The sequence below is a fragment of the Lemur catta genome, chromosome 22 (assembly GCF_020740605.2).
Source record: "Lemur catta isolate mLemCat1 chromosome 22, mLemCat1.pri, whole genome shotgun sequence".
In the NCBI taxonomy this organism is placed as follows: Eukaryota; Metazoa; Chordata; class Mammalia; order Primates; family Lemuridae; genus Lemur; species Lemur catta.
Window position 1 is genome coordinate 25,338,276 of NC_059149.1, and position 27,472 is coordinate 25,365,747.

A 27,472-nucleotide genomic window follows, 5' to 3' on the forward strand; every position below is an offset into this window, starting at 1 on the left:
AAAATCTGCTCTTCCACAGGCTGAAGTTCAAATTCCTTAGCAGGTTACCTCCTCCTAGTCGCATTTCCCAGCGACCCCGCGCCCACCCCCTTCACCAGCCCTGTGTCCTGTCTCCCTGATCTCGCTGGGTCGCTTTGTCCTGGGGTCCTGAGACCCAGCGGGGACGTCCTCTTCTGTGACCCTCTGTTCTCATGCTTAGAGCCCCATTCGAGCCCATATCATGCGGTGGCTGGTTTTTGCGTGTTTTGTTTTGGTTTTTTATCTTTCTCCTCTTTACTGGACTGTGAGTCTCTGTTGCATGGGGACGTTCTTCCCTCTTCTGTTTGTCTTCACAGCTCCAGGGTCTGGCGTGGCTGCCAAGCACAGGAAGGAGAGAGGGAAAGAGAGGAGAGAAGGAAGGGAGGGAGGGAGGGAAGGAAGAAGAGAAGGAAGGAAAGAAGACAGGTCGGCCAAAAGTCATTGATGAATTGGCAATTAAGGTGCACAGTGAGGATGATTTTTTGAAGCATCAGAGAAGAGCAGAGCCAGCTTCAGGGATCAAAGGCCTTGAACTAGTGCAAGGAGCAGGAGTTCCCTTAACAGGAAAGGACAGGGTAAGGGTCCCCGCTGCTCCACTCCTGCCCCCTGCGAGCCAGCCCCTGTCAGCCGGCCTCCGGGCTGGCAGGAGCCGGCAACAGAACAACTCCGGCGGTAATGGGTGCGGAGGTGGGAAGCTGAAAGCGTGGTGGAGTCTCAACAAATGCTTTTTGAATTACATTGAATCATAGCTGGTGATAATCACCACCTTGCAGGCTCCTTCCTTCACAAGGTAATGGGGAGGGAAGGTTGGAGAGGAGGGAAGGTGTTAACCAAATGCTGGCTTTGGAGCAGGCGGAATGCGCCCGTGGGGGCTGGCCTGAGGAGAGGGCGGCGCTGCCTGGAGCCAGCAGGGCCCAGCCCTGCCCAGAAACACAGGCATGGCTCCGTGAGACTGAAAGGTCATTGCCAATTAGCTGAGTGGCTGCACTCAGCAAGCCTTTGCAATAGGAAAGACCTGCGTTCCCCATTTTGTTGATGTGGAAACAACTGGGGAAGTGACTCAGAGACAGAGTGGAAATAAAGTATGGGTCTCGTGACACTCTGACTTCTGCTAGGTGCCAAGGGCTGGCACTTTGTCCCCTGCGAGCCCTCCTTCCACGGAGCACGGGTCTGTCAGGACAGACAGTGGGCCTGTGCCCGAGCGGGGCAGGGAGGTGGGCATCTTTCCAGGTGGGCAGGTGGGTGGAGGGAGGCAAGTCTTACGGGAAAGGCGGCTCCCAGCACCGCAGGTATCCCATGGCTACCTGGTCCTGCACTTACGAGGCCAGTTTAGCTTTTTAAAATGGAGCTTGGTATTCGGTTTCCAATTCTTTCTTCTGCCAGATCACAGGCATTTAAAAAAAAAATGCATGTGCCAGGGAGTTTACGGAAGTAACCTCCGATTCTTCAGAAAATTCTGCAGGATGAGTAACATTAGCCTCACGTCCCAAGAGAGGAAACTGAGGCCGACAGAGGTCACACAACAGGCACATGGCTGAGCCTTGGGGCCACAAGGCAGCTGCCTCCAAAGCCCATTGTGAGAAAAGCCCCAGTGGTATAGAATGGCAGCCTTGGGGACACGGGTCTCAACCCAGGTTTCAATGCGTCAAATGTGTGTGCCTTCTCCCCGACATCACACCACCTCTGACTCGTGGTCCTCCCTTCCACGCTCCCTCGAATCAAGGGAAGGACTTTCAATCCTCCAGTCGAGACATGTTACCCTTCGGACTCCCAAAGTGCCCTCTTGTTGTGTTTCTCCAAGGGGCCAAGCTTCTTATTGAACACGGTAAATGTAACATGACCCTACACCGTCTCCCAGGGTAAGAATTGGGCTTTCCTGGGATGTTGATCCCTGTAACCCTCGCGTCTTCCCCATGCCAGGAGCACAGCTCTGTGTATAGTTAAAACCTGGGGCATCTGAAAGGGACTTGAATTCTGCCTCGGTTCCCCCTCCTTCAGGCAGGTAAATGTCTTGCCAATCAGGAAGAACATCATTTATTTTCTTCCTGCAGACCTCAAGGACTCAGAGATTGTCCAGCCTCCTCTAGTACCCTTTGCAAGTTTTGGCCAAGAAGTTCTTATAGCCAATCAAAACTTTTCCTGTTTTAATTTGAGCCCGTTTCCTTGTGCTTGTTTTTCTTTGACTTTGACTTTGGCAGATCTGGGGGCTGCGAGGCAAGCTGGAGCCCAGGATGGCTCAGAGCCAGGGTTTTTGCTAGTGCCACGGGACGTAGTCTCCTCTGATTCTGCTTGAGGGTCTGGGGCAGACCAGGATGCAGGGAGAAGCAGTTGCCAGGGCTCCGAGAGCCAGGAAGGAGGTCTGGAGAAAGGGGCAGGGCTTTTGGCTCACAAGTTGGGTGTCCAAGGATTTAGTGATCATCAAAGGTCAGGGACAGGCTACTGACGAGAAATTCAAATAACCAGGCAAAATTTGGAGGAATAGGCAAGCTCTGTTGTCAGGAATGGGAGCTGGGGTCAGCAGATTGTTCTCATCTCTTCCAAATTCAGTGTTCCGTGACATACGTTGGCACCTTAAAATCAGCCTAGGTCAGAATATTTACACCACAGAAATTGGCAAATGCTGCAAATCAGAAATTTTTTTGTTGTTCTGGAGAGCTACTGGCAGGAGGAACAAGATATGGGGAACATGGGTAGTCAGATGAGATTTTGCAAACTAAGCAAGTAGTAACCACAAGGAGAGAGCCTTCCATGTGCACCCTGCCTTATTGCTTATGGTAAACTTTCACTTAGGTTGTCTTGCTTCATCCTCACAACGCTTCTGTCAGGAAAACAGGATAGGCAGCATCAGCCCTATTTTATAAGTGAGGAAAATGAGGCTGGGAAAGGTTAAGTTACCTGTGTGTGCGAGGTTTAACGAGCTGGGACCAGAAGACGGGCAGAGGGAGCATGAGGGAGGACGGCGTGGCATTGCGGAGAATGTGCTCCCGAAACCCTGCCGCCGGCGCCAGAGGCCTTCCTTCCCCAGCACCCTTCAGTTACTCCGCGTCGGAGAGTTTGGAGAGCTCGTGCCAGATCTGTGTCTAGAGCGGAGTTTCGGGTGCCCCTGGGGAAGTTGCCACATGTCAGTAGAGATGTGGGTACCCTGTCTGACCTGGGCCTTTTGACCACATCTAGGTTCTAGTTTCAAGTCCTTCCAGGACCGGGCACAGGAAGGGTGACGCTCTCCAAGCCAGGAGGGGCTCAGGATTCTTCATGGACTGGGGACATTCAATGCCGGGTGGACACATTTGTTCTTCTGTAGAGTTTGTGCCACCCTTGGGGAGATACCACCTTCTTCTAAGGTAACTGGGGAAATAGGGAAAATTGTGGACTTGCACTAAAACCTGCCCTGGGATCCAAGTTTGCTGTGTCACAGGCACAAACCCTTGGCCAAAGCGCATACACCCTCCTGCGTGTGTTTTTCCATCTGTGCAATGGGCATAGCCATCCTTGCCCACCTCCCATGACTGTTGTGCAAAGCACTGGTGAGTCTTTTTCAGGTGTAATTATTTTGGGAACAGGTATCCACATCAGAGGTGACGGCTGCAAAGGGCTAAAGGCAGAACTGAGGGACTTGCATCAGGCTGAAGGGGGCTGAAATGACTTTGCTGAGACATTTCTACCTGAGCCAGGTTGGCCACTACCATTGACGGCCCCTGAACAAAGGGCCAGGGGACTCTGACGAGGATCAGAAACCAGGGTCCTGCAGGCACACTGGTGACGGCTGGCTCATCGGTCTGGGCGGGCTGCATGTGGCCAGACGTAGTGAATGAATCTTTCTCTTTGGCCAAGGCCAGCGTGGGGGCTGCTCCGGGGTCAGGCTTGGGGAGGAGGAGCAGCTATCAGGCTGTGGTTTCACATTGTCACCTTTTTTTTCTTAATAGACTTTATGTTTTAGAGCAGCTTTAGGTTCATAACAGAATTGAGTGGAAAGTACAGAGAGTCCCCATCTGCCCCCTGCCCACACTCAGGCACAGCCTCCCCCACCGTCAACACCCCCTGCCAAGTGGCGCATTTGTTCCCGTCCATGAAGCCACCTTGACACATCCTTATCGCCAGCGACCACAGTTTATACCAGGGATCACCGCTGATGTCGTACTTTCTGAGTTTTGGCAAAGGCATAACGGCATGTGTGCACCATGCCAGCACACAGTAGTGTCACTCTCCTAAAAATCCTCTGTGCCCCCATTCATCCTGCCCTCCCTCCTAACCTCGGGCAACCACCGATCTTTTTACTGTCTCCGTCGTTTTGTCTTTTCCAGAATGTCATGTAGCTGGAGCCCTACGGTACGTAGCCTTTTCAGAGTGGCTCCTCGGTAACATGCGTTCAAGGTCCCTCCGTGTCCTTTCATGGCTGGATCGCCCATTTCTTTTCAGTGCCGAATAATGTTCCATCACCTTGGAGGTGCCACAATTCATTTACCCCTTCACCTGCTGAAGGACATCTTGGTTGGCTCTATGTTTTGGCAATGATGGGTGAAGCTGCAGGTTTTGTGTGGACATAAGTTTTCAACTCCTTTGAGTAAATGCCCAGGGGCACGATGGCTGGATCGTCTGGCAAGAGCGTGCTTAGCTTTGGAAGAAACCACCAGACTGTCTTCCAAAGTAGCTGTGCCGTCTCCCATTCCCACCAGCAGGGAATGAGAGTTCCTGTTGCCCTACATCCTTGTCATAGTTTCTCCATCCTCTTGACTCTTCAAGTTCAAAGGCACCACATCTCACCGCACTGTCGACTGTAGCAACGTGGATTCAGAAGGTTCCCGCCCCTGCCAGGCTGTGCCCTGGCCTCCGTGCTCGGTGCAGGCCTTTCCCCCACCTGCTCCATCCCTGCTCCTACATCTGCCTTTCGGGGAGAGCTTCTCCCCTCTCTCTCTCTCCTCTTCAGCCAACGACACATGTAATATGTGAAAATGCAGTTTCCCCGGGTCTCACCGGCCAGATGTCTTGAATTTCACTGCTGTATCATTCCTGCTTCCCTATTCCCTCTCGAACTCTTCCCCAGGACATTTCAGGGATCCCCGGGTGTCTAACATGTGCTCCCTGGAGCCAGCACCTTTTGGATGACAGTGCTGCCCTGGGTTGGGGGGTACACCTCTTTGTGTCCCCAAAGCTGCAGACAGCACTCTAATCCCCTTCATTGTGGGTACCTGGGAGCCACATGGTATAAACTGCAGATGTGGGTCCGATGCCCTTCCTTCCAGCCCGGAGTCCACACTCCCACCAGCGTGACGTGACCACATTGCTAGCGCCCGGGTCCCAGACGGCCTGAGGGAGGCGGTTCCTTTGGATTCCACGGGCAGTGCCTGAGTTCAGGGTCCTGTCCCAGCTCAGGCTGCTGTGACACAGTGCCCTGGGTGGCTCATAAATAATAAAACTCTGTTTCTTACAGTCCTAAAGACTGTAAGATCTCAGAAGTCCGAGATCAGGGTGCTAGCAGGGTCGGGGTCTGGCGAGGGCCCTCTTCAGGGTCTCGGATGGCAGATTCCTCACTGTGTCCTCACGTGGCAGGAAGAGGGTGACAGAGCTCTCTTGGGTCCCCTATCAGAGGGCACTAATCCCATTCATGAGGGATCCACCCTTGTGACCTACTCACCTCCCAGAGGCCCCACCTCTGAACACCATCAACTTGAGGCTTAGGATTTCAACACATGAATTTGGGAAGGACACAAACAGTTGGTCCATTGCAGGTAGGATCTAGTCCTTGGGGACGGACACCATGTGCCACTCTACTTCCTTCCTCTCCTGACACCTGTTTTGCATCATGAAGGCCACTGCCTGCAAATCAGCTCATACAAATAGATGCCTGGGGGCCACAGGCATGTTAGAAAGGGGATACTTTTCTATAAGAAGGATGAGACTCAAGCTCATTCTAGAACAGTAGTTTCCAACCCAGGCCAAGTGTTAGAAAATTCCCGGGAAACATGCATATCCAGGCCAGGCCTCGGCACAGACCTGTTCAATGGCACTTTCCGAGGATTTGGTGTTTCCTAAAGCTTCCCAGGTGATTCTGACGGGGAGCCAAGGGTGACAGCACCAGTCTAGAGCTAGAACTTCCTGTGCTTCCTTGGGACACTCCAGCTTTGGGTCAGTGGGAGATTAACCCTGTGTTGGATCTGGAGGCCAAGACCAGTTTTGCTGGGATTCAGGGTGAACTGTAGGATTCTTGTAGGCTGCATCTGTGCCCAAAGCAGGCTGTCATCAGACCTGGGCTGGGTCTTCTAGGGGCCCAGCCCAGCCCCCTCCCACCCTGCAAAATGACCTTCCATGCTGGGCTCCTGGGACAGTGTTCTGCTCCCCTTGAATCCTCCGGAGTGTGATGAGCGATGCTGTCTGTGATGAGCTCCTGTGGGATTGAGGCCTCCTGCCCTGAAAGCTCTGGCTGGCAGCTGGAGACAGACAAAGCCCTCAGCTGACAGCCTGACCCTCCACCTGGGCCCTTTCCTGCCTGCTCTGTTCTGGTTCCCTCGGGCCGTCCCTTCTCCAGTTCTGTTTCTTCTCTGCTTTTCCCCTTTGTCCCCGTTTCCTGCTGTTTCCTCTTTCTTCTTGCTCTTTGCTTTTCTGCTCAGCTATGCCTGGAACCGTGCTCTGGCCGCCTCCTCTCACAGCTGCTTTTGCTAAGTGGGGGCCCCTTGCCTGGGCACCGGTGTGGGGGCGCACTGTGACAGGGAGAGGGGGCTTCCCCCAGAGAGAGCTCACGCGAAGTCTGGATTTGATACCTGGGTGTTTATGCAACCTGCTTCTTCCTGCTGCCGCGTCCCCGGTCAAGACAGCCAGATGCCTTTAAGAGGAGTTTTGGGGAATGGGAGAATCTATCATTTGCGATGGTCTCAGAGCTTGGTGGGTGCCATCCGCTTCAGGACCGACCCTTTGCTGTCTCTGCAGGACTGCGATGTGCCGGCCCTAGCTGCCGTCTGAGAGGATGTCTGGGGTGTCCGAGCCCCTGAGCCGAGTAAAGGTGGGCACGTTACGCCGGCCTGAAGGCCCCCCGGAGCCCATGGTGGTGGTACCGGTAGACGTGGAAAAGGAAGACGTGCGCATCCTCAAGATCTGCTTCTACAGCAACAGCTTCAATCCCGGGAAGAACTTCAAACTGGTCAAATGCACGGTGCACACGGAGATCCGGGTAGGTGTGGGAGCGTCTGCTCCATCCGCTTCTCTGTCCCTCCCTCTCTTTCCCGAGCAGCTGAGCAGCTCTGGTCAGCCTAGCGGTCCCTCCCGTATCTGCCCCTGGGTGGAGGGGCTGAGGGGGCAGCAGAGAGGAGCTCAGCTGGCAGCATTAGGCCTCCTCTCCACACGCTGCCCCCGCTCTGCCAGGAGCCTGGGGGACAAGTGTTTGAGCCCCGGATCACTCATTTGGCCTTTGTGTCACTGCATTTCTATTTAAGTATTTATGGCATTTAAAGTTCTGCAAGGGACTTAAAAGCTCCCGCCCTCAAAGAGCTTTCACTCTGATGGGATTGGAATGAGACACAAACCAAACAATTGCACTAAAAATAGAACAAAACCAGTGTGAGACCTGCATGCTGGGCATTTACAGGAGGGAGCTGGTGGGGCATGTAGAGGTTGAGAATGAGCTAGAAATGCCCTGAGCCAGGGGAGGGTGGCCAGGCCCCACCTGAGGCTACAGCTCAGTCGGCTCATCTCACCCAGGGTCACGGAATCGGTTTTGCAGGTCCAGGTACCCACTTGCATCAGGGCCCCCGGACACCAGGAAGCCAGTTCACCTTAACCAAATGTACATAAAACTGTCATCAAAAGCAGAGTTCCAACATGCTGACTGATTTTAATCACCTGCATTTATTGAACGATGACTAGGTGGAGCCTGGGTCAATCTCTCGCTGCACATTATCTCGTAAGCCTTCCCAGCACCCTGTGTAGACACATCGAGGACATATTTTTCCTCTGCCCAGAGTATCCCTTTGCAGCGGTGTAAGCCACAGCCAGACTGGCTCTCAGAGGGTTGCTTAGTGGGTTTGTAATCTGAGCAAAGGAAGCAGGGACTTTGGGGGAAACTGACCAGGTCTGAGGATGCAGGATGAGCTATCTCCATCTCATGGCCAACCCTTCTCGTGTCCTAAAAGCCAGTGTCCCCAAATTCAGTGGCTGTCTCCTTTGATCGGTGCTGCTGTGCCCCGGCTGCCTTCTGTCTGCTACAGCACACAGCAGCGTAGAATGTCATTGATTAGGTCACCGTCTTGGCTCCATTGACCCTCTCTGCTTCCTGTAATTGATTTGATTAGGGTTGTGTTTGTTCATCTCTGGTTTCCAATATGAAGGCACAGTTGTGTCCTGAGAGTAACTGTGTCCTCCGGCCACCTTCTTCCAGGAGGGTGTTTTCATATCTTTCTAACTATCCACTTCTTGTGTCTTCCTTAGGATGTATCATATTTGCAAATAGCTGATGCCAGCCACTGTGAGTTTTACCGGTTTCATTTTCAGAAGTTAACCTGATTTCCAAGTTGGGGGGCACCTCATTGCCCTTTTGTGCTGAAAACCAGAGAGCATCTGGTTAGTCCAGATGAGGATCTGCGGCACGGAATTCGCAATGAAAAGGGCCCTGAAGGAGGGGTAGTATTTACAGCAGCAACGCTGTGGACAGGAAGAGGCTTTCCAAGAAAAGGGGACAGCGTGAACAGAGGCAGGGAAGCTGCTTCACAGTGAGCTGTTTGGGTTGACTGGGGCAAGGATGATATTTAGAAAAATATCTAAAGTCAAGATCCAAAAGGAAAGTTGATGGCAGATAATGGAAGGCTTGGAAGATCAGGCTGAGAAATTTGGAGGTGGGCAGACATTAGAGAACAATGCATAGTTTCTAGGCAGGGGAGAGAGATTCCTGGAGTTGCGGGGTCCTGCCGGGTGTCTATGGGGGAACAGGCCAACAGAACGGGCAGCGAGACCCGGGCTTAAGAAGAATGGCTGCTCATAGTGGCGACGTCAGCTGGGGCACTGTGGAGATGGGGTGGAGAAGAGAGGAAGGAAGGGACTGGCTTCTAGGAATTTACGCCCAAACTCTCTGGGTTTTCTTGCCTCCACTGTCTTCTGCAGGCAAAAATGTCACCTGCTTGTTAGAAACAGATGTGGCTTTAAAACCCCTCAGATTTCCAGCCAAATGCTGCTCCACCCTTATTGGTTTTGTGGCCTTGGACCTAATTAATGCTGCACCGATCTGGGCTTCAGTCTCCTCACTTGGGCATCATGCCCACCTGTAGCCTTGCAAAGATTAGAGATGATGCCTATGCTCACCCAGCACACAGTAGGGCCTCAACAACTGGAAGCTACTGACTGGGTGAGGAATAGGTTATTACCCACTTAGGAATAGCCAAGCGTCTCTAAGCACCCAGAGAATCAAGTTCAAATTGTCTTCTTTTCATGTGTACCCACTTATCTTATATTCAGATAGATAAGTAAGATGATTATATTTGTGTTTTAAAATAGCACATGGTGTTCTGCAAGATGTTAAAAAAGTGTGCCCTGGAGAAGGGATTTTGTAGTCAAAGAAGTTTGGAAAATGCATGGTTGAGCAATTCTGAACAGGTACTTATGCAGCAAGACTTCTCAGAACCTTAAATGGGCTGGTGAATCAGTAAGGGCCACAGAGGTGATGTTTTCTTAAGTAAGCCGTTTCTTATTTGCCTAAAGAAAGCCTTCTTTTAAAAGTTGGACCGCTAGTTCTCCAAGAAATCATTTAGGGAACTTTTCCCCTTAAATTCTGGTCGCAGTGCAAGAAGGATTGAAGACTAGTGAGTGGAAGATGGGTTGGGAAGCTGTGGCCACAGCGTGAGAGGAAAATGATGAGGACCTGTACTGAGGGAGTGGCATTAGAAACAGAGAGAAGTCAACAGGGCTGAGTGCGTCAGAGTCAACGGCATTTGGTGATTAACTAGACGTAAGGAGAGGAAGAAAGGAAGGAGACAGGATGACTCAAGCTTTTGCCTGGGCGACTAAATGAGTCCTGGTACTATTCATTGAGATCCCAACAGAGAAAGGGAGGGTGTTCTGAGATTTCAGCTTTCCATTTGTTATGTTTGAGCTGTTTGTGAAACACCCCCGTGGAGGAACGTGGGTCTGCAGCTCAGGAGGGAGGAAGGACCCACAGACAAGGATTTGGGAGTCGTTATGCAATGCATGCCACACGAATGGGTGGGATCCCCCACGGAGGATGAGTCGGGCAACAGAGAAGGAGTTCCGATTAGGAAACCTGGGGAAAACAACCCCTAAAGGGCTGATAGAGAAAGCAGCAAATGAAGGAAAAAGAAGAATTAGTCAAAGAATGAGAAAGAGAACCAAAAGAACAGAGTCTGAGGAGACAAAGGCAGAAAGAGCTTTAAGGAAAGAGTGGTTAGCAGTGTCAGACGCTCAGAAAGGTCACATCAGATAAGGCTAGAAATAGGTTCATGGCTGTAGCAACAGTGCCATGGACAGCCCTCTACCAGCTGCTGCAGTGGAGAGATGGGGACAGAAGCCGCTGTGCAGGGGTTGGAGAGTGGAAACAGTGAGTATAACTGGCATTTCAGAGAGGTTTCGACCATGAAGGGAAAGAAAGAGGAGAAGACAAGAGGAACAGTGTTCCCTGCATAGGGAACAGCATCTGTGAAGGTCCTGCGGTGGGGAGGCCCGTAGCAGTATGAGGCTAAGAGTTGCCTAAGGTTGGCTATTTAGATCACGTTCATTATTTTGTTGTTTTTTTTTTCCTCTATCTCTTATGGGACACCACTGGCATAATTTAAATCTATGAGTGACATGAGGATGTACTTCTTAAAGATCCCTTGGGTTTCATGATGGAAAGTAGATTGGAAGAAGGCAAGAATGGATGTGGGGAGATGCTAGGTGGCTATTGCAGTGATCCAGATGGAAGATGACAGTAGCTTAAATTAGGATTGTAGCCATGGAGACAATGATGGTGATGATGATGGTGGTAGTGATGGTGGTGGTGATGCTGGTGATGGTGATGGTGATGATGATGATGGTGGTGATAACAGCTAGCACACTGAAAGCACATTATATGCATTATCTCATGGACTTCCCCAAAGAACCACATGAAGCCAGTACTATTATTATCTCATTCATATATAAGGAAATTAAATACAGAGGAATTAAGCAAATTGCCAGTGAGTGGTGGAGCCTGCTTTAAACCTAAGCACCCCTACCCCCCAGAACCTGCCCTCTTAACCACTGTGGTCAACACAGAGAAGGGATTGTAGTCCCGAGGATTTCGGAGATGGGAATGGAAGGCTCTGGTGCTGGACAGGAGATGCAGGAATGAGGAAGAGGGTCAAGGCTGACAGCCCTGGTTCAGGTGGACAGGGTCCCATTCCTTAAAATGAAAAACACTGGCGGGGAAGCTTGTTGGGGAGTGGGGAGTTCACAGATTCAGTTTTGGACCTGTCAGGTGGCATTGAGATGCTTTAACATTTTCACGTGGAAGCGTTGAGTAGACTGTCAGACACGTGACTCTGGAGGACCAGGCTGGACAGAGACAGCTGAGTGTGGTCAGTCTCTGGATGGTGGTTGAAGCCATGGCTGTGGATGAGATCGTTTGGGAAACAGTCTGGAATAATTCCATCGTCCCTCCCATAAATGTTCGTGGGGTGCCCCCGTGTGCCTGGCACCACGCTTGTCCTGCCCTGGGGTATCAGCACACCCCAGACACAGGCGCCCTTCCTGCTTTCATCGGGCTTCCCAGTCAAGCGCAAGACTGACGTTGATGCACACTAATGAATGAACCTTTAGAAACTCAGGCACGTGCTCTGACAGGAAGCAGCAGGTGAAAACACATCAAACAGAAGGACTTGTTCTAATGCCGAGCACCAGCTTTGCTGTGCAGCACACAGTGTCGGGGGTGTCCAGCAGTTGGGGTCCAGGCCCCGCTTCCCTGGCCTGGCATGGTCCCTTCCCTCCCTCTGTGTCCTGACCTCTTCTCACACTCTCCTCCCCCAACTTGGCTTTGCCCTTGGATGGATTTTTGTACTTCCAGCGCCGTATCTTCTTTCCCCATCCTCCCAGTACTCAAAATGCTGCCAGCCCTTTCAGATTTGCCAAGCGCATGTCCTTCCACAAGAACACTCCTGAATTCCAACACCCCCACGTAGCTGTGTCTGATCCACTGGAAGCGATCGAGAGCTGCCCTGGCTCTGTCCCTGCGGTAGCACGTGGCCAACATACAGTTACTCCGTGCACGCTTGCTGATTTCACCTTTTTGCCTTTATGCTCAGCTTCCTCCTGTGCCAGTGAGATGCCTCACGGTGACTTCTCCGTGCTGTGAGGAGCTATGTAGCAAGCACTGGCCCTTGTGCCTGGGACCAAACAGAAACAGGGCAGGTGTAGAAGAGAATCAAGCCACGTGCCAAATGAGAAATGGATTTCGCTCTTCCTGATTTTCCGTTTCTCTTTTGTTTGATGTTTGTGTTTGTTGGGGAGCGCTGAATCTCTGTAGCAAGCAGAGGCTTATATAGTATTTTTCTCTAATGTGCTAATTTGCTTGTCTGGGAAAGGGTTTAAGGTGACACTTGGAAAACAACTGTCAGAGCAGCACGCAGATGTGCCCGCACGGGCATCTCTCTGGTGCTCGTTGTTCTCCTCTCTCCTCTCTCTCTCCCTCTCCTCTCTCTCTTTCCTCTCCCTCCCTCTCCATTCTTTTCTTACCAAACCATGTGTCCTGGTTTGTCTCAATCCCAGTCTACACACATTGTCCAGGGATAGCTTTCAACAGTGCCCCCTGCCAATCTCAAAAGGATCATGATTCGGAGGATAAATGACATGGTCCCTGCCTGGCGCACTGCCCGGCCGGTCCCTGGTGCTCCCTCCCTCTGCCCGTGCCCGTCTCTGTCCATCGTCCGGCCGTCTGTTTCTCACCCAGGATGGCACTAAGCAGAAAAGGAGGCGTCTGTCTGGGATGCAGTGTGATGCAGAGATGCCCAGGGGCCCCCACACCCAAAACCCTGTCCCTCGGCCAGTCTCTACAGGCTGTAAAGCTGTGTTCAAGATTCATCCTTGTTTTGTCCTGAAGCATCACCCCGCTCAGAAACTGCATTTACATCCCCAGGGTGAGGGACAGAGACTGAAGCAACCCTGTGCCCTTCCCGATGTCCCAGATGCGTCCCTCCACCCACGGCCGGGTCCCCAGCTTGCGGCTGGCCCTGGGGTGTTGCTTGCCTGGCACGTGAGGGGACAGAGTCCAGTTCCCAGGTGCAGCCTGCTCTACCCTTGCTTGTCCGTGCCACCCTCCCCTCCGCACCACACAATCCCTTCCAGAAAATCCCCCAGAGGCAGATTTCGGGCTTCGTAAACCCTTGGCCCCGCCCTAGACTCCCCTATACCTGTCGGACACTCAGCCCAGTTAACTTTGAGTTTAAATCTATGACTTCACCAGACGCAGGGTGTCACAGACTGAATGGTTGTGACATTCCAATTCCTTCAGCTAAAAAATAAATAGATAAATAAATAAATATAAACAGACTGAATGTTTGTGTCCCCACCCCACCCCAACCCCGCTCCCAAATTCATATATTGAAGCCCTAACCCCTAACATGATGGCATTCAGGGGCCAGGACTTTGGGAGGTAATTGAGTCCAGACGAGGTGATGAGGGTGGGGCTCCTAGCATGGGATTAGTGTCCTTATCAGCAGAGGCAGAGAGACGAGGGTGTGTTCTCTCTCTCTCTCAGCTGTGGGAAGACACAGGGAGAAGGCGTCCGTCCCCCTGTAAGCCAGGAGGAGGAACCGAATCTACTGCACCTTCATCTTGGACTTCCCAGACTCCAGAACTACGAGGAATAAATGTCCGTTGTTTAATTCATTACAGCGGCCCGAGCTGACAGAGACACAGGGCCAGCAGCTGCCCGTGGTTGGAGGAGCAATCTTTGGGCAAGGCCTCGAGGTTGGGGTTGCAAGAGGAAGGGAGGGAGAGGTTACCCATCCTGGGAAGTTGCCATTTCGAGAGGAAACGTTCCTCTGGAGAGTCAGTGGAATGGCACAAGGTTGGCCTCCCGAGCTAGAGAACAGTCCTTGGAATCAGGAGACAAAAGAGCTCAGCCAGGAAACCACAGACTAAGGCCACACGGTGACATAAAAAAAGGTACATGCCCTAGAGCCTCCCCCTCCCCACTTCCTGTGTGTGCTCCGGGGCAGCCCACCCACGCAGACACCTACAGAGGCCAACACAAGGCAAACATGTGGCGCTCGGGGCCTCTCTGCTCAGCCACACACGGTACATCCACAAATTGGTAGTCAGGTGTCTGGGCTTTTGTGTCTATTTTTAACCTGGTGGTTGCATTGCTGACTGTCCTTGTTAGAGCCTTTTATCGCCTCAAAACGAATGCTTTCCGAGTGTTAAGTTATGCTAACTTTTGTTATTTAGTGCTTCACTCGCTTTTTTAGAATCGTGCCTTAAGTGTGTCAAGAGCTCAGAATGAGTGTGGCCATTACGTTAGTTTCCTGTTGTTGCCGGTACAAGTTGTCACAAACCTGTGGGGTAAAACAACAGGCATGATTCTCTCGCAGCTCCGGAGGCCAGAAGTCCCAAGTCAAGGTGTCAGCAGCCCCACGGTCCCTCTGGAGGGTCTAGGGGAGGAGACTTCTTGGCCTCTTACAGCTTCTGGTGGCTTCGGGTGGCCGTGGCCTGTGGCTGCGTCATTCCAATCTCTGCCTCGTCTTCTCTGTGTGTCTCTTCTGTGAGCCTTTTACAAAGATGTGAGGGCCACCCAGGTAGTCGAGAATGACCCCATCTTGGGCCCTTTAGCTTACTTACATCTGCAGAGATGCTTTTGTACCAAATGAGGTCACACTCGCACGTTCTGGAGGTTAGGACATGGACACCTATTTTGGGGACCACGGTTCCACCCACTACAGCCGTCACTTAGGATCCCCGTGTCTGTCACTGGCCCCGATTCGGACACACACAGACCAGTGTACACGGATGTACGGAGGTGAGTGTGAACACTTTGCACACATTTGCACCCCCCCACACACACACACACAGCTGGGTGTCCATTAAAAGGCTTTATCACGTCATCTTTTTGGAATATGCAGAAGAAAATAGGCACCCAGTATGTGAGTCAGCAATTTTCCCTGGGGCCCATTCCACACCTCCTGGAAGGTGGAGTTGGGACATTGTCAACTTTGCCACCATGATTGGGGCGTGGGGCACAACATTCAGTGGGCTGTGGCCACAGGTGAACAGTCCCACACAACGAGGAATTCCCCCACCCCAAATGTCAGCGGTGCCCTGTTGCTACTCACTGATGCAATGTATGAAGCATTAGGGTGAAGCCCCTGCCCTGAACCCGTCCCCCGACGTGGGAAATAAAACCTCACCTGTCACATTGAAGTGACCCACCTCACGTACCCCTCCCGCCCTGAGGCAGACAGAACTATAAAGAACTGCACCTGTTGCCCAAAAGACCCATAAAGCTATTGCTTTAACACACTGACTGCCACACTAGAAAAAACAATTTTTTTTCCCTGGGGCCACAGTGTTTCATTAAAACAACACTGTCCTTTCTAATTTATTATTTTTTATTGTTTCCCGTGCATGCGTTATATGCAATGCAATCCACGTTTTTAGAATTAAATTGTCGATATTAATTGTAACAATAAGAACATCAGCAAGTAAGGTTTTCACGAACCAACTGCAGGGTTTTGCTTCACTTCGCCGCGGGCTCAAAACCAGCCTGAGTTAAATCCAACTCACGTGGCAGTCGATGTGCTAAAGACACGTTAGTAGGAGGACTTAGGGGAAGAAAGACATGAAATCCACCTGGTACTTTCCTGACCGCTCTTTCTTCTGCATTTCTCCTAAATCTCAGCTTGGCGTCCAGAGCCCTTTCTTGTGGTTTATTAGTAAGTCAGGAATTTGGACCAAACAGTCTCATTTCTAACAGAATATTTTTATTTTTTGGAGATATCACTTGTGTTCTGCTCAAACCAATTAAAGAGAAGACCTCTGGTTACCTTTCTGACTGTTTTTTTTTTTTTTTTTTTTTAACTTTCTGGGAGGTCTACCCCCTGTCTGCACAGACAGCAGAAGGGAGGGGAGGGGCCTGCTGGAGTGACTTCTGCCCTGGGAACATAAAACCCTTCATGACTCTTGCTCCAGGCAGAAGGAAGTTGTTTTTCTCTGCATTATTTCTTGCAGCCGGCTGGCAAGGCTGGATCAGCGGTGGCTGTGGCCTGGCCCTCCTCCAATGTTCATAATTGTCCTTCACCCACCGGCTCCTGGCACTGGCTCCAGCTCACAAACAGCCTCAGGCCTCCTTGCCCGGACTGCTTTCTCTAACTGCCTGTGCCCCTCTTCAGAGCTAAACAGCTGTTGGAAGTTACTGGCAACCACAGCTCCCTCCCCTTCCCTTGGCCGCAGCTGCTCCCATAGGTGCGTCTCCCAAGGTGCTTGTTCCCACCCGGGCAGGGAGAGGAGGATCTGGCCCAAGGACCCTGAACTCCAGCTCAGGCTCCCATCCTTATGTCTTAATTACAGACTCTTGGGTTAATTAATCACCTCCTCACGTTGGCTTGGCCCTGGAGTCATGCTTGTCCCTGCTCCCTTCGTCTGCCTGTCACAGCAATGACACTTATGGAGCACCTGCTCTGGGCCAAGCCCTGTGCTAAGCGTTTTACACATCTGTAATTCACGTAAAGCAAGTCAGTTGCTTTTACCTTGAAGCTAGTCTCGGCACAATGTCCCATTTCAAAAAAAAAAAATTATATATATATATATATATATATAGTCATCTAAAAATAATTGGAAATTGATTTAAATCTTTACTGTAATCTCTTTGGGGAGGGGAGATCTCATAGGGGGATCACTGTCAAGATAGCAAAATTTGTTAAAATTTTCATAACTATTTACCAGTTAGAACTAAAACGACTGTCCATGTCTGTCTAATCCAGGGTCAGACACAGAGAGGAGTTTTAGTTCTAACTGGTGGATATCTGTATTGGTTTGCTAGGGCCGCTATAACCAAGTACCACAAATAGGGTGGCTTAAAACAACAGAAATGTATCATCTCGCTGTTCTGCTGCAAATCCAAGATCGGGGTGTGCTCCCTCTGAAACCTGTAGGGCACCTCTTCCTTGCCTCTTCCTGGCTTCTGGTCATTTGCCAACAGTTTTTGGGGTCCCTTGGCTTGCAGATGCAGCACTCAGATCTTCTCCAGGTCCAAATTTCCCTCTTTTTATAAGGACACCAGTCATGTTAGATTACAGCCCATCCGAATGACCTCAATTTAATTTGTTAATCTGCAAAGACCCTAGGAGGTCCCATGCTAAGGTACTAGAGATTAGGACTCCATATCTTTTTTTTGGGGGGGAACCATTCAACCCATAATGTTATCCTGTCAGACATATATGCAAAGTTCTTGGGAATGCAAGGGAGAAAACAAAAACCGTGTCACAGAGAGTCGGGGATGGCTTCCCAGAGGCTGTCATAGTGCTGACTGGGCCTTGAAAGGTAACTGGGATCTCACTAGGAGGAGGTGACAGGAGGGAGAGGAGAGCTGGGGCCCTCCAGGCAGGAAGAATAGAATGTGCCCCGCCCAGGGGAATGCAAGAGCAAGTTGTGCTGGGCTAGAATGTGCCCGGCCCAGGGGAATGCAAGAGCAAGTTGTGCTGGCCGGAGCAAGAGAGCAACTTGGGAGGTGGGCTGGGCACAGGGCACACTGGGCGCAGAGAGGTGGGTAGGACTGGAAAGAACATGTAGGGAAACTCCCAGAGGGCCTTTCATGCCTTGTGCTTAGGAGTTTGAGTCTCACCCTCTCATACAGAAAATGAGGAAACAATGAGGGTTTTCGCCAAAGCCACCTGCTTTGACTTTGTCCTCAATCTCAGAGTGGCACCTTTTTAAATAAAATTTAAGGCCAGGCACGGTGGCTCACTCCTGTAATCCTAGCACTCTGGGAGGCCGAGGCAGGAGGATCATTTGAGCTCAGGAGTTCGAGACCAGCCTGAGCAAGAGCGAGACCCCGTCTCTACTAAAAATAGAAAGAAATTATCTGGACAACTAAAAATATATATAGAAAAATTAGCCGGGCATGGTGGCGCATGCCTGTAGTCCCAGCTACTCGGGAGGCTGAGGCAGGAGGATCGCTTGACCCCAGGAGTTTGAGGTTGCTGTGAGCTAGGCTGACGCCAGGGCACTCTAGCCCGAGAACAGAGCGAGATTCTGTCTCAAAAAAAAAAAAAAAGTGAGCCCAGAAAATAGTTAGACTATAGAGATTACCGAAGAAGTTACAAAATGTGACGACTACTGACAAAGGACAGGGAAAGTGAACTGAACCATTAATTGCTCAAATGACCACGTTACTTTTGAAAGTACACTATCCTGAGCCCAGGGACATGCCAATCCGTCCTTGTTCCTTCTTTGTTTCTGACCCATAAGAAGAAAGGCCAGAGAATAGGGGCAGAGGAAAGGCAGTTTGGGGTCTCCACACTACTTGAAAAAGCAAATAAATCGGTGTTACACAAGCGGGAAGAAAAGCCATGGAAATCCCAGTGTTTGCAGACCAGCACCCGAAGGCTTTTAACCTCCAGGCTGCTGGGAGCCTGCATTTCAATGCCTGACCTGGGAGGAAGTAAAGGTCTTCCTGCAGCAAAAAAGCAGCCCAGGCTTATCTAAATAGCAACCGATAAAATCAAGACAGTCTTTTTTTTTTAATCGTGTTACATATGACAATTTAGTGAGGAGATAAGCATCTTAGACTGTCAGTTTTGAAAAGCGATTTATTAATAGAGAAAGAAATATTGACTCACTAATGGTAACTTATGAGCTGTGGGTGGAGCGCTGGTCCGGCTGCTGGCACCGTTTGCCCAAGAAGCTGTGGGAATATCAGGGGAGCGCAGAGCAAGGAAGGGGGGTGAGATTTCAGACCTCAACGCTCACCTTTCTTTTATTGCACTCTGGGCCCCCCTTAAATTCAAGCCATGCTTTTCCTCCCATCTGCTAAATATAAGCTCCTTGAGACGAGGGCCCTGTGTGTGTGCACTGGAGCCCCTAAGCACGCTTTGCACGGTGCGTGGGTAGCCGATGGTTACTGATGGTTTGAATGAAGTAACCATTGTGCACCTTAACGTCATGAGGCTGGGGGACTGCAGGGAGGGGACTGTGGCCCGGGGAACTTGTCATCCTGCTGGAAGTACGTGTCAGAATTGGGTTCACGCCCTGGTTGGTGTGACTCCAAAGTTAGTGCTCTTTCTGTGTCACTTGTGGTCAGCCCTGTTTCCCCCAGGTGTGCTGGGAGGATTGGCACCCTTTGCAATGCAGTCCTGACACCGTGCAATCTGGAGTTAACACGGACTCCCCTCTGCTCAGACCCCGGTTGCAAGCTCCAGGGTCCCCAGGCCACCTAGATGTCTGACCATCTGCCTATAAATTTGGAGGTTACCACTATCCCCTTAGGTTCAATAATGTGCTAGAACAACTTCCAGAACTCAGGAAAGTGCTATATGTACAATTACAGTTTTATCATAAAGGATATAAATTAGAACCAGCCAAATGAAGAAACATACAGAATGAGGTCTGAGAGATTCCAAACATGAAGCTTCCCTGTTCTCAGGAGGTGTCATTAACCAGGAAGCTCACTTGAGCTTTGGTGTCCAGTTTATTGGGGTTTATTATATAGACGTGATCGATTATTGATTGATTGATTGATTGAATCATTGATTGGACTCACTCTCCAGCTGCCCTCCCCTCCCTAGAGGTTGGGCTGATATCATGTGGCTCAAAGCTCCAACCCTTAATCACCTGGTTGGTCTTTCCTGCATGGCTACCCTGAGAGTATCAGGGACCCTCCATGAGTCACCTCCTAGCACAGATTCAGGTGTGGTCTGAGGAACCCACCTGGAACCACAAAGGCAATCACATCCCTTGGGAAATTCCAGAGATTTAGAGGCTCCCGCCCCAGAACCAAGGACAAAGACACGCCCAATTCTTTATGACACAACATCAGATACCAGCATTGGTAACTTTGGTGGTGGGTGGAAATGTCATCTGATAAAGCTGTCCCTAGGAGCTTGAGGTTACCCCTCAGGAAAGAATGCCCTGCTCCTAAGAATCTGCCCCGCACCAGCCAGCCTTCCAAATAGTGCATTTCATGCTTAGAAAACTCCCACATTCTTTCTTCCTGAATGCTGAAACCTACCTTCCTATGAAAACCTGTTGGGTGAAAAGTCTCGTAATGAGAATTTCCACCCGAAGCACCTAGAATTAACCTTTCCCCACCATGTATACAACCAAAATTGGTTGCTTCTTAGAAAAAAAAAATCTGGAAAAATGTTTGCTCCAGCCATGCCCTGGAGAGTTTGACCAACTGCGAAACAAAGATCTGGCTTCTGCCTGGCCCCTCGCAGAGACTGTGGGTGGGGGACAACTGCAAGGCCCCGTCCGGCCGACACAAATCTCATCCGTCTGCCTGATTTGGTTCCTTCACCTCTCACGTGCCTGGGAATCTCCTCACTGGAGTCTCTTCTCTCTTTTTGTTTTGAAATTATTTCAAATTTATCAAAAAGTCAAAGGGGAAAAAAACCCACAGTGCTAAGGATTCCCGTATTGACTTCTCCCAGATTCCCCAGTTGTTCGAATTTATCACTGGCCATGTTACTAGCTGTATCTCTTCCTAAGCAGACCCGCGTGCGCACGTGCGCACACACACACACACAAACATGCCCGTTATCTTGGCTCTTTCTCTGGACTATTTGAGAGCGAGTTGCAGCAAAGCCGCCTTATCACCAAAGTGCTCCAGGCTTCCTTTCTCCCAAACAAGGACATTCTCCTGCAGAATCACACTGCGTTCATCTAAATCAGGAAGTCGCTATTGCTCTCACACTACCATCCAACCCGTAGACTTCATCCAAATGTCACCAACTGTCCCAGCAGTGTCTGCTATTTCCTGTCTGATCGAGGAGCACACGTCGCATTTAGCTGTCCTATCTCTTTAGTCTCGTCCAACGTGGAAGGGGCCCCCAATCTGAAAGAGCACAAGCCTGTTAGTGTATAGATCTCGGGGGAGACCCCTCACCCTGGATCTCTGGGTAAGCTCTTGGCAGGAATATCTCAGAATGAGGCTGTGTTCTTCTTGGTGCACTGAGGCAGGAAGCCCACTGTGTTTGCCTGTTTTACCACGGGGGACGTTAACCTTGGTGATCTGGTTACTTGTGTCTGCCAGTTGTCGTTTGTATGGGATTAGCATCAGAGAGGGGGGCGTGTGCTGAGACCATGTCAATATCCTCCCCGTCATCAAATGTTCACCCTCCAGCTTCACCATCCATTGATGACTCGTGCCTGAATCAAACAACACTGAGCTCATTGCCAAATGATAATTTTCTATTTCCATCCTTTCTTCTACATCTAATAGTTGGCATTCTACGTAAGCACGAACATTCCCTTCTCCCACACTTATTTATCGCTCTTGGATTCTCTTTTATTTGATGGGATATAATCCATTCCTATCATCACGTATCTTAATGCTTAAGTTGTCCCAGATTTGGCCCATGTGAGTACCTCAGGCTAATTCTGTAGCGTTGTTACGTGTCCCCAATGTTCTCTAAACACTTCCTGTTTTTCTGGCACAAAATAATGTTCCAGGCTCATCTTCTCATCTTGTACTCTTTTTTTTTCCCCCCAACTTTAGAATCAGCCATTTCGGCAAGGAGGCTTGGATTTTTCTTTTAGTGGAGAAAGGTGTTTGGAAACTGCAACTTAGTGCTTGGTTTGCAATTGCTATAGAGTGTCTTGCTCCTAAGCCCTTTCCGTGAACAAAGTTTGTATTCTCTCTCTCTCTCTCTCTCTCTCTCTCTCTCTCTCTCTGTCGACTCTATCCCTTTCTATCTCTAAAGCCATGAGTTCCACCAATACTTCCAATTCCAATCCTCAGGGACAAACAGAATTTTGTCTTATTTTCCCAATCTGGTTTACAAACCACCAGCCTCAGCAGAGATTGCTGTGTTAAAATAAGGCCGGCGTTGTTTTGTTTTCTTCTGTTTTTTGAATGTGTATCTTGAGCCAAGTGCTGTTCTAAGGAGTTTTATCTAATGAATTTAAATCCTCACAGAACCATTCCAAATAGGTTCTGTTATTTTCTCCATGTTCTAGAAGAGAAAACGGAATCCAAAGAGCTTCCATATGTTGTCCAAGGACACCCAGCGAGGTGGTGGCGGTGGGCAGACAGGGCGCTACTGCAGTCTGGCACTGGGGTTTACACTCCTGTCTGTGCCTAGAAAGGGGCTCTCTGCTCCCAGCCCTCTCGCATTTGCAGAGAACACAAATTGGTTCATAAAATAGCACAGAGATTTCAAAAATGGAGGGAGAGCTTGGTGGGACTAATCTTCCTGCAGAAAACAGTGATACAAATCTGGATACAATGTAGAAGTGAATTCTCTGAGGGTAGTGGAGAGTGCCCAAACCAGAGGGAAATCTGCTCTTTGGGAGCTGAGCTGTAATGAATGAGATTTGCAAGTTTGTGGCTTTTGGCCTGAAGGCACTTTCCAGTCTGGGGGGGTCTGGGAGAAGGTGGTGAATGCTGTAGCTCTACTAGCTTGTGGGGTTGAGGCTAGAACCTGGGGGCTGGCAAAGCGGCAAGAAGATTGGAGGAAAATCACAGAGTGGGTGAGCCCCCAAATAAAAAATTAATCTTAAAAAGTATTAACTTATAGAAGCATCAGGATACACAAACTACTTAGGAATAAATTTAACAAATGACCTGTAAAACTTATATGTTGAAACTATAAAACCTTTACTATAAAACGTAAGAGAAACTAAAGAAGATCTAAATAAATGTAGAGGTATACCATGTTCAAGGATTGGAAGAATCAGTGCTGTTAAGATGTCAGTTCTCCCCCATTAAAGCTATCAATTTATTACGATCACAGTAGTTAGCTCAGAAAGTGACAGGCTGATCCTAAAATTTATACAGACATGTGAAGGCTGGAAATATCCCAATTATCTTGGAGGTGGAAATGGCAGATGACTTACCCTATTCATCTTCAAGATCTCATCTAAAGCTACAAAAAATGTAGGCAATGTGGTATTGGCACAGTACAGACAAAGATTGAGAACAGAAGTGAGAGTTCAGACATAGATCAAAATTTAGACGGCAACATGATTTTGGCAAAGAAAATTCATTTGGAAAAGGAACATCAATAACCAATGCTGAACAACTATAGATCTATATTTTATTTTATTTTATTTTGTAGATCTATATTTTCAAAAATGAATTTTGACCCCTACCTTGGAGCATACACAAAAATTAATTTAAGATGGATCACAGAACTAAAAGTAAAAGTTAAAAGTATGAAGCTTATAAAAGAAAATGTGGAATATCTTCATGACCTGAGAGCAGGCAAAGATTTCTTAGGATGCAGAAAGCACTGACCCTAAAAGAAAATTTTTGATAAATTAGACTCTGTCAAAAGACACTGATAAGGAAATGAAGAATAAGGACACTGCAGACCTGGAGAAAATATTTGTGAAATATATCCTCCAATGCACTTTTATCTACAATGTATAAAAATCTCTTACAACTCCATAATGAAACTACAACAGAAAAAAAAAATGGAGAAAAGATTTGAACAACCACTTCACAAAGCAAGTGGCCACGTGAATGGCCAATGAGCACGTGAAGACATGTTCAATGTCATCAGTCATCAGCGAGGTACAGATTGAAGCACATTGAGATATGCCCGCCCACTGAAATGGCTAATATTAAAAAGACTGACAACACCACATGTTAGTGAAGATGTGTTGCAACAGACATCTCGTGTCACAGCGAAAACACAAAGTAGAACAATCTGGCCGTTTCTTTTAAAGTCAAACATACATCTATATACCTTTGACCCAGTAATTTCTCCCCTCAGTATCTATCCACAGGAAAGGACAACATATATGCACAAAAATACTTGTACATTAATGTTTGTAGCAATTTAATTCACAATAGTCAAAAATTAGAAATAGCCCAGGTGTCACAGATGGTCGTTCATTTATAAAGTAAAACATTACTCATCAGTACAAAGGAACAAATGACTGATATATGCAACAATGTGATGGTCTCAGACATTATGCTGCATGAAAAATGGTGGACACAGAAAAGTATATTCTACATCAGCGGTCCCCAACCTTTTTGGCACCAGGGACTGGTTTCATGGAAGACAATTTTTCCACAGACCCGCAGAGTCGGGGGATGGAGCAGCAAAGCTCTGCAGTCTGGTCCCTAACAGGCCAGGACAGGAATATGGGGGAACTTTCTAGGGATCTGGAAAGTTCTATATCTTCACTGGGATATGGGTTACACAGGTGTATTCATGTGTCAACATTGTATCACTAAAATGTGTTCATTTTAATGTATATGACTTTTACCTTAAAAGAAGAACTGTGAAAAATAGTCACAGTTGTGTCACGATGGGGGAGCAGGTGGTGGCACAAATGCAGCAAGGGGGCAGGATGTTGGTCATCGCTGAGGCTGGGCGATGTGTACTGGGGGGGAGGGGTTGTTTTGCTCTCCTGTTGACTTCATGTGTCCGAGATTTTCAGCAGCAAATCACACAGGGGTCCCAGCCCCAAGGAGATGAGACATTAGCCAAGTAAGTTTCAACGAGGGCAGGGGAGGGCTCTAAGGGTAAAAACACCAGAGGTGGGAGCTCCAGGAGTGACATGGGGGCTCTGGGTCTTATGACGGGATGACAGTGGATGGAGCAGTGCAGGAGGTCAGGAGAAACTGGTGGTGATGATGACAAAATTGTCACCTTCACAGGCCTGAGCTCTTCCTCCCACCAGTGTCCCTCTGACCATGGAGGTACCACTGGTCATAGCCTTCTCCCTCCTCCCAGGGAGAATTCCAATTCCTGCGTGATTAGTTACAACTGCTCACGTGTGCATCCTGTGCCTCAGTTTCCCCATCTGTCTCACAGAGCAGTCATCAGCTTCCCTGATGGGCATTTTCTTTTTTAATGGGAAAGGGATTTTTCAGGCTGAGGGTCCTCTGGGTACCTGACTCCATGGGGTCCCAGAGAGCTAGCAAGGGACAAGCGGACCAAGACACATGGGTGCCCAGGTCGATGGACAACTGGGCATTCCTTCAGACTGGTATTTAAATATTAGTGTGACCTTTTCCTGGCAGAGAGAGGAAAGAACAGATCTGCTTCTGAGAAAAATGATACACCTCCTTCTTTTTGTTCCAATTAAAGAATTGATTACATTTGATTTACTAAATTCAACATCTTTTTGGGAGGTGTGTTAAAAAAAAACATAAAATCTGCATAATTAAGCCCCTTTCCTCTTTCCGGTCAGATAGCACCTACTCTGCATTATTCAGTCTTTGGGGTGGTGGAGGCTTGGTGGTGTGCACGTTGCAAAGATACCCAACAGAGCTGGGTCAGTGCTTTCTTGAGTTTTTAACTTTGCTTCTGAGGGTTCCCAATTCACCAACTGCATGTGGAACTGCAGGAGAAACCGAGTGCAGATGGCACCAAAGTGATCTCAGAACGAGGCAGGGCCTGACACAGGGGCTTCCCGGCAGCTGCCCGGTTGCCCCCCGTCCATCCAGCTCTGGCTCTAGGCCAGGAAGCTACGGCACCAGGCCGAGTAGCCTGTTAGCTCTGGTTAGCAAGAAGGCAGGAGCAAGAGGGCACCTGATTTCTTGCCAGCACTCGTTCCTGTGACCACGCTTCTTGAGTGGGGATTGCGGCACTCAGCCTCTTGATGCGGGTCTGGTCCTTCTGCCTGGTCCGGCCCCGCTATCCCGTGAATCAGCTCGGCCAAGTGGACATCTCAGAGTCTAATGCATGGGGCTCAAAACCCCAGCTTGATGCCCCAGCTTGTCCCCCAGAGGGAGACGCCACTGAGTCGTGTCCCTCCCCTCCCTGCCCGCAGGAGATCATCACCTCCATCCTGCTGAGTGGCCGCATCGGGCCCAACATCCAGCTGGCCGAGTGCTACGGGCTGAGGCTGAAGCACATGAAGTCGGACGAGATCCACTGGCTGCACCCGCAGATGACGGTGGGCGAAGTGCAGGACAAGTATGAGTGTCTCCACGTGGAAGCCGAGTGGAGGTAGGAGCCGAGCCCCGGGCTCTGGGACGGGAGAAGAGGGATGTGGGGCTGGGAGGTCATCCCTCAGAGCAGTCCCCAGCCTCAGCGTGTTTGGACAATCCGAGTGGCATTCTAGGCTTAGTCCTCCTGCAGCAGCCGATGCATGTCCTTTCCGAGATCTAACCTGGGCTCTCAGCGTATCCCTAGCCCAGGGCAGATATCTGGGAATATCTCTAGACAGGATGCTACTGGTGCTGTGGGGAAGGGGACCGGAAGGGCAGGGGGCGAGGATAGCCTAGGCCGGGGCAGCCTGTGAACCTGGCAGACAGTCACCAGGTGGCAGAAGAGATGGACAGTCAGGGCTAGCCGTGACCACCACCTGCTGGCCACTCTGCCGTCCTCTGCCCACCCACAGAGGAGGAAAAGAAGAAACGAGTCCCGCATGGGTGGCCAGGAGCCCACGGCAGCCCCTTGCATGCTGGGGGAGGGGTTGCTTCCGCCCTTGGGGGTCCCACTCCCTCCCTTAGATTCCTGTTCCAGCTTCCCAGTGTCACCAGAGAGTGTGACTGTCCCACCGCAGGTATGACCTTCAGATCCGCTACTTGCCGGAAGACTTCATGGAGAGCTTGAAGAAAGACAGGACCACGCTGCTGTACTTTTACCAACAGGTAAAAAGCACTTTATCTTCCCGCCCCCCAGCGTCCCAGGGCCTCCAAATGCCAAGTGTCGTCCATCCTCTTCTAGGCAGATGGAAAGGCTAAGCCCGGATTTCGAGGGCCCAGTCTAGGAAGCTTCTCTCGAGGACATGTCCTGGGTCCATGTCAGCAGCTCCAACCCTCCTTCTCTCAGCTATGTCAGTGCTGGCTAAGCTGCCCCGTGTGCCCCCCCAGCTCCTCCTGGACTTCCCTGGTGACCCGGGAGACCGGGCTGGTGACGCGGCAGGAGCAGGTCCAAAGAGTCACAGCTCTGCAGCTCACACAGCTGCGTCCCAGCCCGGCTCTGCCGTGTACTGACCTGGCGTCCTGGGGGCTTCCTTTACCTGCACCAAGCCGTTTCCTCTGCTATAAAATCATTATGGGGACAGCAATGATGATGAATACCCGCTTTGCAGGGTTGCTGTGAGGACCACATGGCATCACTGGCCGTGTGCTGGTTAATTGGCTCTCTGAGGTGTAGCACTTGCCAATTTCCATGGTGTACACACTCCCACCACCGCCTATTTCAAGCTACCGATAGGACATCGAGGTGCTTGCAAAAATTCTGAAAATTTACTAATAGCTCTCAGGAGTTGCTACGTTGTCCGACATGCCATTGGACATCATGCGTGTAAAAAAGAGCCTGGCACAGCACTGGGCACAGGGCAAGTGCAGTGTTCACAGGAGGGGCCTATTTCAAGCTACCGATAGGAC

At 50.0% G+C, this 27,472-nt stretch overlaps 1 protein-coding gene across 2 annotated transcripts in view; it reads left to right on the forward strand.

Moving 5' to 3' along the window:
* Positions 1-27,472, forward strand: part of PTK2B (protein tyrosine kinase 2 beta) — a 108,462-nt gene that overhangs the window by 49,841 nt on the left and 31,149 nt on the right. For both annotated transcript variants that reach the window (XM_045535815.1, XM_045535816.1), the window contains exons 2-4: positions 6,940-7,180; positions 25,906-26,084; positions 26,644-26,731. In XM_045535815.1, coding sequence (XP_045391771.1) covers positions 6,977-7,180; positions 25,906-26,084; positions 26,644-26,731 — 471 coding nt within the window. In that variant the 5' untranslated portion in view covers positions 6,940-6,976. The remainder of the gene's footprint in view (positions 1-6,939; positions 7,181-25,905; positions 26,085-26,643; positions 26,732-27,472) is intronic.